General features: G+C 34.8%; 1 protein-coding gene across 2 annotated transcripts in view; it reads right to left on the bottom strand.

Annotated features, from left to right (window-relative positions):
- SLK (STE20 like kinase) overlaps positions 1-18418 on the bottom strand; it is a 61819-nt gene that overhangs the window by 20687 nt on the left and 22714 nt on the right. For both annotated transcript variants that reach the window (XM_004050049.5, XM_004050048.5), the window contains exons 2-12: positions 17733-17897; positions 15929-15977; positions 15438-15587; positions 9621-9693; positions 9279-9473; positions 8644-8725; positions 7023-7151; positions 5065-6423; positions 2892-3022; positions 2549-2672; positions 206-385 (exon numbers count right to left, since the gene is read on the bottom strand). In XM_004050049.5, the coding sequence (XP_004050097.5) occupies positions 206-385; positions 2549-2672; positions 2892-3022; positions 5065-6423; positions 7023-7151; positions 8644-8725; positions 9279-9473; positions 9621-9693; positions 15438-15587; positions 15929-15977; positions 17733-17897 (2637 nt within the window). The remainder of the gene's footprint in view (positions 1-205; positions 386-2548; positions 2673-2891; positions 3023-5064; positions 6424-7022; positions 7152-8643; positions 8726-9278; positions 9474-9620; positions 9694-15437; positions 15588-15928; positions 15978-17732; positions 17898-18418) is intronic.

Raw genomic sequence — 18418 nt, 5'->3', positions numbered from 1 at the left:
TTACTCCAGTTTTCTTGGTAGTAAAATGGGAATAACGATTGACCTTATTACAACTCTATATGACTGTTGAGAAGACCGAATGAAAGAATGAATGAGTGCTATTTAACTCTCAAGTATTATTAGTATTCCTAAATCCTTAGATAGTCTTAAAACAATTTAAAAAAAAAAAAAGCTTTAGTAATTAAAAACAGTAGTTTACACTTACCTCCTTCTTTCGGTTCTTCAGCATATTCTGAAATTTGGACAACTCTTTCTCTTGTTCTCCTTTAATGCGTTTGGCTTCATCTCGCAAGCGATTTGTGTGCTCTTGTTCCAGGCGTTCGATAGTCTGTTTCTGCTGTTTTTCTAGATTCTCAATTTCCTGGTCATATTGTCGCTTTTTACTCTGTAAAACAATACAGCTCAAGATGATAATTTTTCCATCACCCATATTAACGCCTTATAGTAAAGATGTTTCCTAAGAGAACATAACTAGTATTTAAATTTAGTAATGTACTATAACCTTCACAATACTGAAAAAGTCAAATGCACTAAAATATGTTATGAAAATTCTCAAAAAAATGAGTTCTTTTTTTCTAACATGGAAATTTTTTTTCTATTTTATTTATTAGAGACAGGGTCTCACTCTGTCACCCAGGCTGGAGTGCAGCTGTACAATCACAGTTCACTGCAGCCTCGGCCTCCTGGGCTCAAACTATCCTCCTGCTTCAGCCTCCCAAGTAGCTGGGACTACAGTGCATGCCACCATGACCAACTTATCTTTTTATTTATTTATTTATTTATTTATTTATTTATTTATTTATTTATTTATTTGGAGAGATGGGGCTATCACTATGTTGCCTAGGCTGGTCTTAAACTTCTGCGCTCAAGCAATCCTCCTGCCTTGGCCTCCCAAAATACTGGTATTACAGGCATGAACCACTGTGCCTGGTCTTTTTTTTCTTTTCTGTATTTTTTTGTTTGTTTTTTCTTTTTGAGACAGGATCTCCCTCTGTCACCCAGGCTGGAGTGCAGTGGCGCAATCTCTGCTCACTACAACCTCCGCCTCCCAGATTCAAATGATTCTCATGCCTCAGCCTCCTGAGTAGCTGGAATTACAGGCATGTGACATCCTGCCTAGCTAATTTTTCTGTATTTTTAGTAGAGACGGGGTTTTACCATGTTTGCCAGGTTGGTCTCGAACTCCTGCCCTCAAGTGATCTGCCCACTTCAGCCTCCCAAAGTGCTAGGATTACAGGAATAAGGCACTGCACCCGACCCAAAATTTGTTTTCTATTATACTAGTAGAATGTTCAAAGTTTTTAGATTATCCAGAAGAACAGCTAATTGTTGTGAAGTAGTAAGGCAAATTAGAAAAATTTCAATATTTATCCAATAAAATTTTTGATAAGTCGAGCTTATTTGAAGTCTACTTTAATAAAATAATATTATTAATATCACCATTATTTAATAATAAGATTGTCATTTTCAGATTCACTCTTCCACATTAAGATTCTTAAAATAAACACCTTATTCTATTGGAACAGATCTTTTGGAATTATAAATCTACTCTTGCAACAAGACTCCTGTTTATATAACACTCAGTAACACTGTTTTTGAATACAGGTATAGTTACTTATTTGTAATGGATGTTTTCTTTTTAAAAAAATTGAAAAGTAAAACATTTTAGAAAGTATGGTGGGGGAGAAATACCGATTTTATGAGGTTTTGGAAAACAATGTAAGTACTATAAAAATACTCAATGAGAACAAAAGTTCACTATTTTCTTAGGAAATCTCAGTTATGATCCAACTCATGTAATCAACAATCCACAGTTCACACAAAACAATCTTTATCAATTAAAATTACAAGTCAACACATGGACTATATTCAAAACATGAGTACTATAACATTTCAAATGATACTTTTTCTAACCTACATTAAGGCAGATAGTCAACATAAATTACAAAAATTTTACATTACATTACTAATTCCTTTTCCAACTTTGGACACAAGGCAAAAACTGAAGGACTCAGTGACAGCTACCCAGGACTAGTCAGCACTATTTCCTCTAGCAGCAGGAAATAGAGATGTGGAGGCTTAACTGTAGAAGCCAGAGAATAAAGCACATTTTTAAAAAGCCCCTGAGGAGTCCTACTGCTCAGCTAGGTTTGAAGGCAATTGCTCTAAACTGGCTTAAAATCTTGGATTCCAAATCTGAAAGATCGAATTAGAGCACTGAAAAATTATCCAGCAATAGGCAAATCTAGGAACTTTGTTTACTGGCTTCATGATTTTAAGTTTTCATGAGAGAAAAAACAACCCATCACACCATAAACCAACTTAAGGTAGACTGGGATAGAAAATCCTTTCAAGAAAAAAGAGTAAATCAATAAAAGGCATCCAGAACACCAAAAGGGTAAAAATGCCAGAAATAAATCACAAAGCTAGAGAAATCTGGCAATCAGAGAACAAGTTCTACAACCTGTTTTTTTTGTCTGTTTTTAATGCAGTAAAATGTCATTATTAACAAAAAATGATATAAAATGGTATAACAATCAGACTTTACCATCATTTCCTGCTCAAAGCGCCGGAAAATTTGTTCTCGTTGTTGCTGTAGTTTGCTATTGAGCTGTTGTTGGGCTCTTTGCTCTTCTTTCTGAAGAAATCTTAATTCCCGAAGTTCCTGACGTCTGATAAAATTTAATGGTAATGATAGAGAAGACAGCAAAAATTACACTTCTGAAATACGTTTTTTTTTAAGCTTTAAAAATTTTCTTTCGAGTGGAACAGTAGTAAAAGAATAAAAAAAAATTAGCCAATAATTTACCCTTGTTTCTCTATTCTTCTGACTTTTCAGAGACTGAAAAGAAGTCACAAACCAGTTTTAATTACGTTGTTTCTCCACTCACCTAAGAAACCGCAATTCTTCAGTTTTGGAATCACTATCTGTAACTATCTTTGATGTTGTTACACTCACTTCTACACCATCAACAATAAATTTGCGTGTTTTCTTCAATGTTTTCTTTTGTCTTCTTGTTTCCTGAGTGAGATTTTATTTTAGTTAGGCTTTGTACAGGGAATACTGGAGGTAGAAAACATTTTCTTCTTCTTTTAACATTTCTTTCTTTTTTAAAACAAAACAACTGAACAGCCATGCAGACTACACATAGAAAGTATAAATATAAAGCAATAGACTCATCTGTGGAACCAGTTATAACACCTTAAAAGTCATCTGACTTACACGACTTTACAGATGAAATCAAATTTTTTCAAAGTATGCATTTTGATCATGTTCCTGTATAGCTTTTATGACACATTATAATTAGGCATAAGTGATAATGAGTTCACATAGCTAATCAGTAGAACTTTACATGTTATCCTTTTTTTTCATCTTTTCAATTTGTAGTTTCTCAGATACCTCTGCTTTTTCACTGACAAAACAATTAAAAATGAATTTGTGGGGCTCATCTCTTAAAAAAAAAAACTACACTGACAGGTCTGAGAGTAGCTGGAAATCTCTTTTTTTTTTAAAAAGCTCTCAGGTAATTTTTAAACACTGCCAGCACTGGGGATCAAAATCTACTTAATCAGTAACAATAATATCGACAGCCCCTCCCTCCATCTCAGGGCCAGAGATATATGTATGATTTTAGGGTTACTAGAAAGACAGTGCCTCTGCTGCACCCAAAAGTACCAGATTTGGCTGCTAGCTATGACCTAAAATTCTTTATTAAGACTAAACTCTTCATTCCTCAACTGGTATCCAAAAACATTTAAATGCAAACAGAAATAACAGACATATAAGACTCCTACAAATACATTTTGGTAAACAAATTAAGTGTTCAGGGCAGATACTTACTGGGTGTTGATATGGAAGAAAGGGTTAGAAGGCAGAGGAAGCAAAAATGGAATGTGAAAATGCTAAACTCAAAATGCATCCAAATTTTAAACAGTTTCTCTTTGGCACCTTCCAATCACCTTTCTGCATCCTCTCCTCTTACTGTTCTCTTCTCCAAGCTTCCAGGATCCTCATGCTCTTCTTCCAGAGTCCAGGATTATGGTACCCTACCCAGGATTCCTCTAAAATCTAAAGTTGGCAGACTCCAAAAAATACACCTATCTACACCTTAACCTCCAAACTTCACATTTCTTCAGCTCCTACTAAAAGTTCAATAATTAATATCTTCTTCATTCTTATACAAGTTATTTGCATTTTTAAAAGAGGCTATTAAGTCAGTGAATGAATTTCAGAGTGGTGGTTATTTCAGTCAGTGAAAGAAAGTAAACTGAAAAAAGAAGAAAATCCTAGGAATACATGTAAGAAAATCCTAGGAATTTGGGGCAGATAGGCAGACTAATCATTCATGCCCTAGAGATCCATCTATGTCAGTTTTCCTAGGTTGTTCCTGCTTTTCTGTCTTCTCTTCTGCTACTATCAACTCAGAGGGTCTAGGAAGTATTTTCCAAGGGGCAGCCCATGGATCACCTGCATCAGAACTCTGTGGGATCTTTTTTTTTTTCACAAATACTGATTCTTGGGACCCACTCCAGACTTCTACATAGCCGCTAGTAACTCCTAAGCACACTAAAATTTGAGAATTACACTCAAAGCTCCAAGTGTTCTGGGCTTTAGTGTTTGTTTTGTTTTCCCCACAATGGTTCTCATGGCAGTAGCAATGTCTGTGACTATATGGGCCAATGGTAAATCAAGGATTGTTTACACCCTAAATGTGCTTAAAAAGAGATCATTCTTTCAATTTCTAATTCTCTCATACATTGTTGATTCTTGCTAATGTTGCATCTAGATATGTCCAATAAAGGAACCTAATCACACCAAGCAACCATATTACACTGTTTATCTGCATCAGGTCTGCAAAAATAGGTAGATCCTACCACAAAATTTAAAGATTAGATCCACAATCTCCTTAGTTCTTTTTAATTGCTTTCATAGGCTGTAAGAATTTATATGGTTAATACTACATTAATTTAATGCTGTTTTATTTTCAATACATCAATTTCACATAAACTCTGAATTGAGAAAATGGCAAAGGAAATCCCAAACAATGACTCATGTACACTTACTTGTAAAGATATCGATCCACTGTCTTTAGTTTTACTTAGAAAGCTAGAGATGGATAAATTCAAGTCAATACTGCTAGTATCAGCAGTGGAACCAGTGCCTGAATCATTATCATTTTCCTTTGGATTCTCAGATTCTGGTGGCAGAATAGTTTCAGTTTTTGATAAAGAACCTATTTCTTCTTTATTTTCTCCACTGTCAGAGTTGATGTTAATACTGGGTATTAGAACAGGCTGAGGTTCAGTGGGCTGTGAAACTGCAGTAACTTGAGGCTCCTTTTTAATTGACACTGGAATTTCTTTTTTCTCTTTATCTGTCTGAGTAGTGACTTTAGAAGCATCCTGAACTTCACTTCCTAAAGCCTTTTGGTCAGCATCAGCCACCACACTTCTGACCTCCATTTCTTCAGTGCTACTTGACTCAGTGATTTCTTCACCTTCAGTTGTTCCTGGTTCCTCATTGATGTCCATTATGTTCTCTGAACTGTTTATTACTTGTTCCTTATTTTTACCTTCTTCTATTTCATTCATTTCAACTATTTCTTTAATAGGAACTTCCTTAGTACCACCAGCCTCAGGACCCACCATGGGCTTATTAATTAATTTCTGGCCTACTTCGACCACTTCTTTCCCATCATTACTCTGTGTATCCTCAGCACTGTCTTCATCCACTTTCTGAGCCACATCTGCTGCCTCATATGTTCCTATCACATCACTTGTATTGCTGATCACATCTTTTTGAGTTTTGTCGTCTTCCCCCAATTTCTCTTGGGTGTCTTCCTTTGTAAGCCCAACTTCACTATCAACTGCCTGAATATTTGCCTCTTTTTCTCCAGTCTCTTGAGAAACTAAATCTACTGTTTGCAAAATAGTATCTTTAATTTCTTCAGATTTTATAAGCTTATTTTCAAACATCTGTTGCTTTTCCTGATCCTTTTCTTCCTCAGATTTTAGATTATGTTCAGTATTTGTTTCTAAGGTTATCATTATATTATTCTCTTTTCCTTCACTGACTGAATTAATGTCCACAGTTTCTTGGTCTTCTGTGTCAGGCAGATTTTCAAGCTTGGGCCTCTTCTCCTCTCTCTCATTCTCCTTGATTACTGCTGTTCTGTCATGGAGTTCAGTCATTGCTTCTAACTGAGCATCGGTAATATGTTCATTAATATCCTCCACAGCCTTTTCAGGTTCATCAGTGGTGGATTTTTCATTAAGAATTTTGCTGTTGAGTTTATCTTCAGAGTTACTACGTTCTGTTTTTTCTGAGACAGATTCCAAAATACAAGCATTTTGTGAAAGTTTATCTTCTTCAGAGCTGGCGATACTAAGGTCAGAAGATGCACGCTTACTTGCAGGTATTGGCTAAAAAAGATTTAATGTATTTTTAGTGTTAAAACATGACCTTAGAGTGACCAAAACAATGTTTACAGACCTACAGTGATTTCAGATCTTTATTCAGTAAATGTTGCTGAATTTAAAGAATTAACAATTCTTCTCATAAGAAATATAACAAAAATGGGCCGGGTGCGGTGGCGCACACCTGTAATCCCAGCACTTTGGGAGACCGAGGAGGGCAGATCACTTGAGGTCAGGAGTTCGAGACTAGCCTGGCCAACAAGGTGAAACCCCATCTCTACTAAAAATACAAAAATTAGTTGGGTGTGGTGGCGCACGCCTGTAGTCCTAGCTACTCGGGAGGCTGACGCACAAGAATCACTTGACACCGGGAGGCAGAGGTTGTGGTGACCACTGCACTCCAACCTGGGCAACAGAGTGAGACTCCATCTCAAAAAAAAAGGAAATATAACAAAAATGTGCAGCGACGAGCAACCTTGCTACTAATCTTCAGGTCTAAATTTAAAGGTTTTGCATTGCCACCCATCAATCCTTAGATACAGGAGCAACTACACCTCAAAACCGAACTCTATTCACTAAATGAAATTTCTTTCCTAAATACTGACCAGAGAATTTTCTGTTTCCTCCTCTTCATCTTCCTCTTTGCCATCTTCAACTTCTTCTGTTACTTCAGCCTTCGCCTCTGCAATCAATTCTCGGATGGGTTTGTTGGAATCAACAGTAACAAAGGGATGCTGTTGATCATTAAAGAGAACATACTCAACAACTGGAATACTACTAAACTAAGTTTCAAACACACACAACACACATTCTTATGTGGTAAAAAATATGAACATGTGGGCAGGAAAATGACAGACAACTTCAGATAATGCTACATCTGAGAAAGAAAGAGGGGAGAGGGCTTGAGCAAAAGCAGGGACTGCCCTGCAACTGGATCTGTACATTTTTAAGAATCTGAAGCAAATTTATCAAAAATGATAAGAATTGTTATATCTGGGTAGTAGGTACATGTACTTTCTGTGTGTTTGAAAACTTCATAATAAAAAATTTTAATTGAAATTTAAAGCAAATGTCAGGTCACTACATTATTACTTTTTTTTTTTTTTTTTTGAGACGGAGTCTCACTTTATCACTCAGGCTAGAGGGCAGTGGCACAATTTCAACTTACTGCAATCTCCATCTCCCAGGTTCAAGAGATTCTCCTGCCTCAGCCTCCCGAGTAGCTAAGATTACAGGCATGTGCCACCATGCCCGGCTGATTTTTTGTATTTTTAGTAGAGACAGGGTTTCACTATATTGGCCAGGCTGGTCTGGAACTCCTGACCTCAGGTGATCCACCCGCCTCGGCCTCCCAAAGTGCTGGGATTACAGGCATAAGCCACTACACCTGGCCTCATTATTACTTCTTAAAAAGTAACCATCTCTATAAACCCTATCAAAGCCTCAAAATTATAAAAAGCTTTAGAATTCTGTTAGAAGTATCTACAAACACCTGTATTGTTGACATGGTTCTAAAATTCTTGAGAATGAGAAGCCATTTTATTTATCTTTGTATACTCAACACTTAACAGTGTCTATCGCAGACTAAGGGCTTCAAGTGTGGGGGTAACAAAATAATAATAGAAAGTGTGTTCCAGGGGTATACTTGCTGCACACAACAAAGCAATTTTTTCCTGCTTTATTCTCCCAGATAAATATGTCAACCTAAAACACTATGATGGAGTTACATAATAACCTAACAGTAATTGCCTCAAGATTTGTCATTTTATTTGCCCACCTATAAAATTGACAATTTTTTATTTAATATATTACAAGTAGTCCTTCTATAAAGCAAAATTAAATTTACCCAATCGCTTTAACAACATTTTTTTTAAGTCAACAATATTTACTATTTACCCTCACTGTAAGACATTTTTTAATTAATTAGTTCACGGCCCCTGTCCCCAAGGAGCTTGCTTTCTAGTAACTGGAGAGACATAATGGAAATAACTACCAAAATGAAAAGAACATAATTAAACTGAATCAAAAAAGCACAGGAGGAATAACGTTTAAGCTAAATGCCTGATGGTAACAGCAGCATTTATTTTGTAAAGCAAATGTTAACTACTGCCATTTTGACTCTCCACAGGGAAATTTAAGTGGAAAGAAAGCACACTGAATATGAAATTACATTCTTAGAGAGATGTTAAAATAATTATATTATTTGCTGTTGTCATACTCTCTTACCTGCAGCAGCTGAGATGTAGTCCACCTGGCATCCACATTCTTTTCTAAGCATTTCTTTAGAAAGTCCTTAAAATCTGAAGACCTTTAAAATAAATTTTAACAACATTCTATTTTACTTTCTTGTTAATCAAATCAAACAAAACTCTTTGATAAGTTATGCTTAAGTTTCATTATGTATGTAATAGTATTAATTCAACATTTAAAAAACTAGTTAATGAGACTATTAAGATTTTGTAAAACTTATTCATCTGTAAATACATGTTAGACATATATGTAAGTAGGTACATAATCACTGAGACAGCCATATACTCACAAGTATGCCAAAAAGCACAAAATTTCTAATAAATTTCACAAATATAGATCAATCTATATGCCTCACTTCCTCACAGTACAGACAATACCTTTCTCATGCAAAACTCAAATCATTCATATTTTCAGATATATGGGAAAAGTGAGCTCGAAGAGTTTTAATGGTCTTTAAGAGAAATATACCAAAAATCACTTTTCTAATTCATATAGTCTTCGAACCATGTACCCAATTTTAAATACTCTTGGAAAATTGTGAGAATATAACATCAAGTTTTGCTTCCTAGTATCATTTGTTTCTTATTAAGCTTTTTTAAGAATATTTTTACCATCTGGATGGCTGTGCTAATGTAGGTGGCTCAGATTTTGCTATTTTTAGCAGCACTCGCATTGGATTTAATTCATGATGAGGTGGTTCTATCTCAGCCATTTCTATTAAAGTGATACCCAGGGACCAAACATCAGCTTTGTAGTCATAGGGTCTGTCCTTAGATGTTTCACACATGACTACTTCAGGAGCCATCCTATGAAGACAGATAATTAAAAGTTAACATGTTTAAGAACAGTGATTGCAAAACACATGGTATAATCAATTATGTGGACAAAAATTCATGAGTAATTATAACTGCTGACATGACTAATACTATAAATTCATAAAACTGAATACATACCAATATGGTGTACCAATAAAGGAATCTCTTCTTTGAATTGTCCTCGTGTTTTTAGCTGATACTCCAAAATCCGCTTGAAATAATCACACAAAAGCATTAATGAGAACTTTTAAGCATTGTTCATTGTATTCAATGGGGAGAAAAAGCATTTTAAGTCTTTAATAAGGCTAATCTTATTATAAAAAGTAAGTTAAACAGAAAGAAAAAGATGTCTCTCCCATCTTAATCTTGACCATCTCTTTCTACCATCTCCCAAAAAAACCTGCTAAAGATCCCATTATCAGTACATTTAATACCACCTTATCTTCAGATGACAAATCCTTCAAAATTGAAAATAAAAAATGGTAACTCTAAAAGCAGACCAGTCTATCCACTTCAAAATAAATGCCAACTAGTGCTATGTGGCACAATTAAACTAAGAGTCATTAACATTTTTTCTATAGTGTGAAAAATAGAAATTATACTAAAGCAACCTTTAGGAGAGTGTATGTCTTGCTAAATTCCTCATAAAATTATATTGTCAAGAAAAAATTGGGAACCTTATGTTTTCTGATTTAAATTATACAGAACAGTAACATTATAGCTTTTTCAGTTGTTAATCCCACCTTTTCAGCCTGGAGTTCACACAACATTAACAGCAACATAAAATTGCTATTGCTGCATAATTCACCTCATGCTATAAATGCACGAATTTTTAAGTTTCACATTTGATCCGACAATTCTCAAAGTTGAATAAGCACCAAAAATTCAGTATTTGATGCTCATGCCTAGCACAGAGTATACACTCAATAAATGGTAGCTATTATTAGCCATATTCACAATTCTAACCTTTGTTGTTTTTGTTGTAGAACTCTTAAAGGTCATGCAATTCTGCCTGAATTACTTTTATCTATTATATGGTTCTTGGGGATAAGATTGTTCTATATATCTGTGTTGCAGAAATGGAAGGTTCTCTGGAAGTATTTGTAAATTAAACAGAAATTACAAATATTTTAATTGTCAACTAAATATTATTTTACAATTCCTAAACCTTCAGTATATTGATAAGGTACACATTATTTTACACAAGTATGTCCCTATATTCAAATAAAATTTCAATATATTTACAAAAAAAAATGCCCCCAAAATTGATGAAAACTATAATATCCTATTTCAAAATAAGCTAGGACACTTTTAAAAATGATGAAAACCATAAAAGAGCCATGTAAGTCAGAATTAGAAAAATTCTGACAGGCGACAGACCTCCAGAAAAAATTTAAAATAAAAAAGAAAAACTTTAGAAACAAAGGCTAAACTAGGGAAAGCAAGAGCAAATAATACAACAAATTCATACCCATTACCACTTCACACCCAGTAGGATGGATGTAGCATAGAAAAAAAAAAGTGTTGACAAGCATGTGGAGAAACTGGAAGCCTTGTACATTTCCGTTAGAAATGTAAAATGGTGCAGTTGCTATGGAGAACAGCATGGTGGTCCCTCAAAAAAATTAAACATAGAATTACCATATGATTCAGCAATTCCACTTCTGGGTGCATACTCAAAAGAATTAAAAGCAGGGAGTAGGACAGACATTTGTACACCAACATTCATAGCAGTATTATTCACAATAGCCAAAAAGTGAAAGCAACCCAAGTGCCCACTGATGGATGAACGGATAAACAAAATGTGTTATATACATACAATGGCATATTATTCAATCTTAAAAGGGGAAGACTTGAAATACGCTACAACATGGATGAACCTTGAGAACGTTATGGTAAGTAAAATACGCCAGTCACAAAAGGACAAATGTTGTATGATTCCACATACGTATATACCTAGAGTGGTCAAAATCATAGAAACTGAAAGCAGAATGGTGGTTGCCAGAAGCTGGGAGGAGTGGAAAATGGGGACTAACTGTTTAATGGGTATAGACTTTAACTGCTGCAAGATGAAAAGAGGTATGGAGACAGGTGATGGTAATGGTTGTATAATAATGGGAATGTACTTAATACCACAGAAATGTACACTTAAAAATGATCAAAAAGGTAAATTTTATGTTGTATATATTTTCCTACAATAAAAAAGAAAGCAAGCTAAAAAAGGACTTGAGAAAAAGTTACAAACATGGACAACAGGCAAAGACCCAACAAACAAATACTAAAAGTCTCTAAAGAAGCAACTCAATGCAAGGGAACAAACAAATGCTCAGATCTATAACTCCAGAAAACTTTCCTCTCGGGGGCGGGGAAGAAAGCACTTGAATATTGTAAGAGCATAATATTTATTAGAAGGCCGGGCATGGTGGCTCACACCAATCCCAGCACTTTGGAAGGCCGAGGCGGGTGGATCACGAGGTCAGGAGATCAAGACCATCTTGGCTAACACGGTGAAACCCCGTCTCTATGAAAAATACAAAAAATTAGCTGGGCGTGGTGACGGGCGCCTGTAGTCCCAGCTACTCGGGAGGCTGAGGCAGGAGAATGGCGTGAACCCGGGAAGCAGAGCTTGCAGTGAGCCGAGATAGCGCCACTGCAGTCCGGCCTGGGTGAAAGAGCAAGACTCCGTCTCAAAAAAAAAGAAAAGAAAAAAAATATATTTATTAGAAAAGACTGGTCAAACTACTGGTCTTAAAAAAAAAAAAAAAACTTTTAGCATCTAAGCAAAAAAAGCACATGACTTACAATGAAGAAATTCAGATTATCAGACTTTTCAACAGCAACACTTCATGACTGAAGAAAACAGAGTAACATATTTCAGATGCTGAAGGAAAGAAATTTGTGCCAAGGATTTGTTATCCAGCAAAACTAACCTTCAACTATAAGGGTACAACTGTTATCACTATGTAAGAATTCAGAGAGCCCTTTCAGAGGAATCTACCAAAAGCTGAGCTTCAGATAACCAACATCACCAAAGACACATCAACATAAGGAGTGGTGGTGAGCATTAAATATAGAAGTGAGGGTTAAAATGAATTATGAGGTATCCTAAACCTATCAATGTCCTTGAGAACCAGAACTCTCAACACAGAAGAAAGGAGATGCACATTTATTACAGAGGTTAGATTTTAAAAACCTTTATCCTGAATTTGAATAGGAAATATATATGAACTCATGAGGGGTCTAGCTCTGTCCTTTGAAAAGTCCTAGAACAATGGCCAATATAGAAAACTGCAAGCATCTCTTACACCAGACTGTGGTCTTGAAATACTATATTCTACTAAAAGAAACCAGGGCTTCTTGAAGAAATGGCTAATTACACTGGGTGCAGTGGCTCACACCTGTAATTCCAGCACTTTGGGAGGCTGAAGTGGGCAGATCACTTCAGGCCAGGAGTTCCAGACCAGCCTGGTCAACATGTTGAAACCCCATCTCTACTAAAAAACAAAAATTAGCTGGGCATGGTGGTACATGCCTGTAATCCTAGCTACTCAGGAGGCTGAGGCACAAGAATCCCTTGAACCCAGGAGGTGGGGGTTGCAGTGAGCTGAGATCAGCCACTGCACTCCAACCTGGGCAACAGAGCAAGACTTTGACTCAAAAAAAAAAAAAAAAAGAAAAGAAAAAAGAAATGGTTAATTACAGGTCTGACACAGGAAATACACAGATGAGCCTGAAACATCTCAGAACTGTCAAGTAAGCTATCAAAGATTACTAGTTCTGTCAAGAAGACCAACAAGCAGACACGAAGAAGACCCCACTGACTAAAGATGGAACAACACGAGCTTCAATAAGAATAAAAACTGCAATGGATTTGAAACCAACCAAATAAAATTAAATCCATGAACTAACAATATTTTTTAAAACACTGGTCATCAATTGAGGATAAGAGACAGCCAAGTCATTATCTTCATTACTAATTTTATAATGAATGAAAATAATGAAATAATTGGTGTTTATATCAAAATCATTATCGAAAATAATGAAAACAAAATAATGGAATTCGTTTTGCAACCCCAAAAGACAGAGGTGTAGGCATTAAGCCTCAATAGATGCAACATCAAAAAAGGGCACAAAGCAGACACGGTGTGCCTCCCAATGAAAGAATGCAAAACCACCTGTAAGTCTTGCCAAAGGATCAGGCTTGAGACTGATCAAGCCTTTGGATTCATCTGCCAAACTGAAGGAAATACAGAAAGGAACTTCAATCATCAGGAGTATGCAATAGCAAAATGCAGTTTGAGGGAAACACAACAGGCCAAACAGCCCAGGTTCCATGGATCAGTGTCTCATTACTAGCCCCTCTAAGGAGTCATTTTAAACATTTTTTTCACGTCATCCCTCCTCCCATAAAATTTTAATGCCATAGATACAGTGTTATATCTCTTCATGTACTGGGGCCTTTGGAAGGTCACAAACCAGTGTAATGCATAAGGTTTTTTTTGGCCCTAAAAAACTAATTTTTGCACCCATGTGGGTGATATTGCCCTCATCCCCCATTACACATGCCATAATATAAAGAAAAGAAATGAATGGGGGAAGGCCTATAAGTTAAGAGACTTTAAAAACCCAAGTTTTATATGAGCAAGTTGAAACCCTAACGTCTAGAGATGAATACTGGGTGACTAAGCCATAAAGAAACACAAGGAAGGAAATAATATACAAGTCAGGATAAAATGTGGAGAAGAGAAGGGCAGTGGCTAAGATGGGCATACGGAAGAGCTTCTGGGGTGCCTGCCAAAGTTCTACTTTTTGATCTAGGTAGTGATTACAAAGCTATGTCTACAAAGTACTAAACTTAAGCTACACAATTTCTGGTGTGGTTTTCTATATCTGTATTTTTTCACAATCAAAAGGTTAAAATTCACTTCAGGAGGCCCAAGGCAGAAGAATCACTTGCACCCAGGAATTCAAGACCAGTCTGGTCAACAGAGCAAGACCTCATCTCTACAAAAAATTTTTAAAAATTAGCCAGGTGTGGTGGTGCATGCCTGCAGTTCCAGCTACTAGGGAGGATAAGGTGGAAGGATCCCTGGAGCCCAGGGGTTCAAGGCTGCAGTAAACTATGATCACATCACTGCACTCCAGCCTAAGCAACAGAGCAAGACTCCGTTAAAAAAAAAAATTAAAAAGAATAAAATTTAGTACACCATCTGTTTAAATGTCTTGACAAAGTAAAGTGAAATGACTATAGTCACTGGTATCAACTTGACTTCTGAATATATTTTGTCCTTTGAATAGCCTTCCAAAATATACAAATTTGGACTTCATCTCTGGACTTTTTAAATAATTCCTATCTTGGGTAAAGAGTGCTATAACTTTCATAAGACCTACATCTAATTCTTCTTATGAAGGTAACATTTCTTCCCTCAGTATAAAGAGTAAAATTAAAAATTCTAGTCCTTACGTTTAGGTATTCTCTTCAGAACTAAGATTACTTTGTTAGTTTAGTCAACGTACCATATCAATAAAATAGAATATAAAACTAAACATGGGGAAAAACTCACTAGACATGAACTTTGAAAATAAAGCAAAAACTGAGTTAGCAGTTTTACACACTATATTATATTCTAAACATAAAACATTTACAAGTATTAAGTCTACGTACAAAAATTTAAGGGTACAAACTTGAAACTGGTCTTTAAAAAGCATGCCTTTTTGAAAATAAAAATTCATTCTTTCTTATCTTCTTTTTAAAGCATTCAATTAGGTGCTGATATTTAGAAATTATAGAAAAATGAGTATTTACCTTAAAAAAGTGTTTTTTAAAAACTAGCATGGAGTTAGTTCTCCATGTTTCACATATTTAAGTAGTAATAAAACCACATTAAGTCACATACATAAAGATGGAAATTTCAGGGTAAAAATTCTAATGTTTTATTTAAGTGAATAACTTACCCAATTTGATATCTCCATCTAAGGTAAAGAGAATGTTGCCAGCCTTTAGATCTCTGTGGATGATCTTATTATCATGTAAGTAGTTCAATGCATCTAAAGTCTGCTTGCAAACTACTTGTATTTGGGACTCAGTTAATGGTCTCTCAAGTTCTATAAGGAGAAAGTAAAAAAAAAATCTGCTTTTTATACAGTGAAAACATATTAGCAGGCTATATACCTTTCTGTATATATCATCACTGTCAAAGATCATATGCAGGGAATTTATTTTAAAAGAACTATATCTACAAAGATCACATTCTTGACACACTCAACATTTCATTTTAGAATTTTACTATAATTATCCAAGAATATAAAAACATACTTGAGTTGATTTAACTTACTGAACTTTACTCAATACTTACATATTTGAATATATTTATATATGGTTGAAATTCTTTCATCTTATCAAGTATAATTTAAGATATGAACATAAAGAACAAAAAGGTATTTACCAAGCATCACAGCATCTACTGCTCCACCTGCACAAAATTCAATGAGGATCTGCATGCAAAAAAAAAAAAAAGCGTGTGTCTAAAACTACATGGAGTTTTGAGTTTCAGTATTTTTTCTTCAGCTTAGCAAAAAAGATAAAGAAATAGCTATCAAATAATCTGGTTATGGAAACGATATACTAAACGAAGATTTTGTCAAAAGAGTTACAAATCTCAAACAATACGCATTTGATAAAGCCCACTGTGAAAGCATGGGCATTTTTGTTAATTGCCATGTTTACTGTCCCTGCTTCTCTACAACTACCAGGTACAGAACTTTTTCATTTGGTATTGTACTGCACAGCTATTTGGTCACCAATGAAAGATTTTATTACTTATATTTTTAAGGCAACTTGTGCTTTAAGTGAACAAATATACATTTTTTTTAAACTGTATTAAATAGGAATAAATCCTGAAAATATTTATACAGAGACTTCTTTTAGAAAAAAAAAAAAAAAAAAAAACAGAAGAAATACCCACAAAAGCTTCAGATCCGAGCTCAATTATTACCTGCTGATAGGTGCTTATCTTGACTTCCCTGGTAAGATATAACGCCATGTACCTTTCCTTCTTAACCCTTACCACACTTGTAATTTTATATTTATTGTGATTATTTGATTAATTAACATTTATGTCTCCCACTAAACTTCCCCTCACAGTTGTCTAAATTTTTATTGTGCAATAGTCCCAAGTAAAGGTCTTATCTGTTTATTAACTAGTCTAGGGGTTCATTTGCATTATAATCTTTGGAAACATTCTGCCACAGCCCTGAACAATAATTTCAGAAAACACTACATTAATAATAACTATAATTTTAAAAAATAACACATTTTTAACTAATTAGGTAGCTTCCTGCCTTTTTTCCCTCAGCATAATGCTTTATTTTCTTTTTACAAGTGCTTGCCAATTAGAAATTGTTTTCAAATTCATTACATTATTCAGAAAATAATTTGGGAGGCAGATCATTACTCATCCTACAGATGAGTAAACAGACTCATAAAAGTTAACTGACTTATCCAAGTTCCGTAAGTGGCAGCACTAGGATAAAAAAACATAGACCTTTAGGCATCCAGTCAGGTATTCCTTATACTACTTACTCTTCTCTCTCATAAAACTTTGCTTCTTCCTTCAGGAAGAAAGACTGAAGCTGCATTTTAAAAAGTCCTCTTGATTAAACTAATGTTGGTACAGAACAAGTGATTGACAGATTATTATAATGAATATGAAAGTTTTATTTCTATATCTACTTGTACCTTAATATTTTCTGAAAATGAATAAAATTTATACATACAGCTTTAGCCATCACATCATGCACTAAAGTTGAACCTGATAATATGATAAATATTTAACATTTCTAGTATTTTACAGTTTATTACAAGATTTACAAAAAGTTTAGGATAAAAAATTATAAACAATTTCTAAGAGAAACTTTTAAAACTTTTAAATGATTAAATTTAAATTATAAACAAGGACATCTAATTTCATATTTTAGGAAATTTATTATTCTTAACCAAATTTTTCCACCTGGATCCAATGTCAAACAATCATGATGAAACTGTACAATCTGAAACATAAATCTGAACATCTGTTGAAGCTGAGAATAACTGTTATTACTCTCTTATCAGCAGATCAACTCTCATTCAAGTGACACAAGTAACTAAATAGAAGAGATAAGACATAAAATAGGTTTTAATAATTCATAAACATCTCTTTAGGACAATTAACTCATTTTGGCTACTCCTTTAGATCAACAGAAAATACTTACCCAAAGATTGTTCTCATAATAGAAGGCATCTAGAAGCTTGACTATATTTGGGTGATCACAAGATGCTAATATATCAATCTCTACCATGTAATCTTCAAGTTCTTCTTCAGATTTAGTGTCAATCACTTTTGCAGCAGCTAAAACACTGGTCTCTTTATTCTGGGCCTGAAAATGAAAGTATCAGAAGTGTCACATTTCAAATGCATCATTTTCTAATTTTTTATTATTTTAATAGATTTTAAGTTTTAATTCATATTTAATTCATATTCACGTTTAGGCTGTCTTTTAAAAATAGTGTGTCAAGAGAATGAGAAGACAAGCCACAGACTGAGAAAATATTTGCAAGACACATATTTGATAAAGGAAAGTTTTAGGTTCGCAGCAAAATTGCGTGGAAAGTACAGAAAGTTCCCTCGTGCTCCATGCATAACCACCCCCCCATCAACACTGCACACCAGAGTGATACATCTGTTGCTATGATGAACCTACATTAACACATCATTATCACCCAAGTCCAAAGTTTACATTACAGTTTGCTCTTGCATCTATGGGTTTCAACAAATGTATAATGACATGTAGCCCTCGTTATAATATCATACAGAATAGTTTCACTGCCCTAAAAATCCTCTGTGCTCTGCCTACTCATCCCCTCCTTCCTCCAACCCCTGGCAACCACTGATCTTTTC

This window comes from Gorilla gorilla, chromosome 8, assembly GCF_029281585.2.
Source record: "Gorilla gorilla gorilla isolate KB3781 chromosome 8, NHGRI_mGorGor1-v2.1_pri, whole genome shotgun sequence".
Taxonomy (NCBI): Eukaryota; Metazoa; Chordata; class Mammalia; order Primates; family Hominidae; genus Gorilla; species Gorilla gorilla.
The sequence above is the reverse complement of the archived record's forward strand: the minus strand, read 5'-3'. Positions and strand labels throughout refer to the sequence as shown.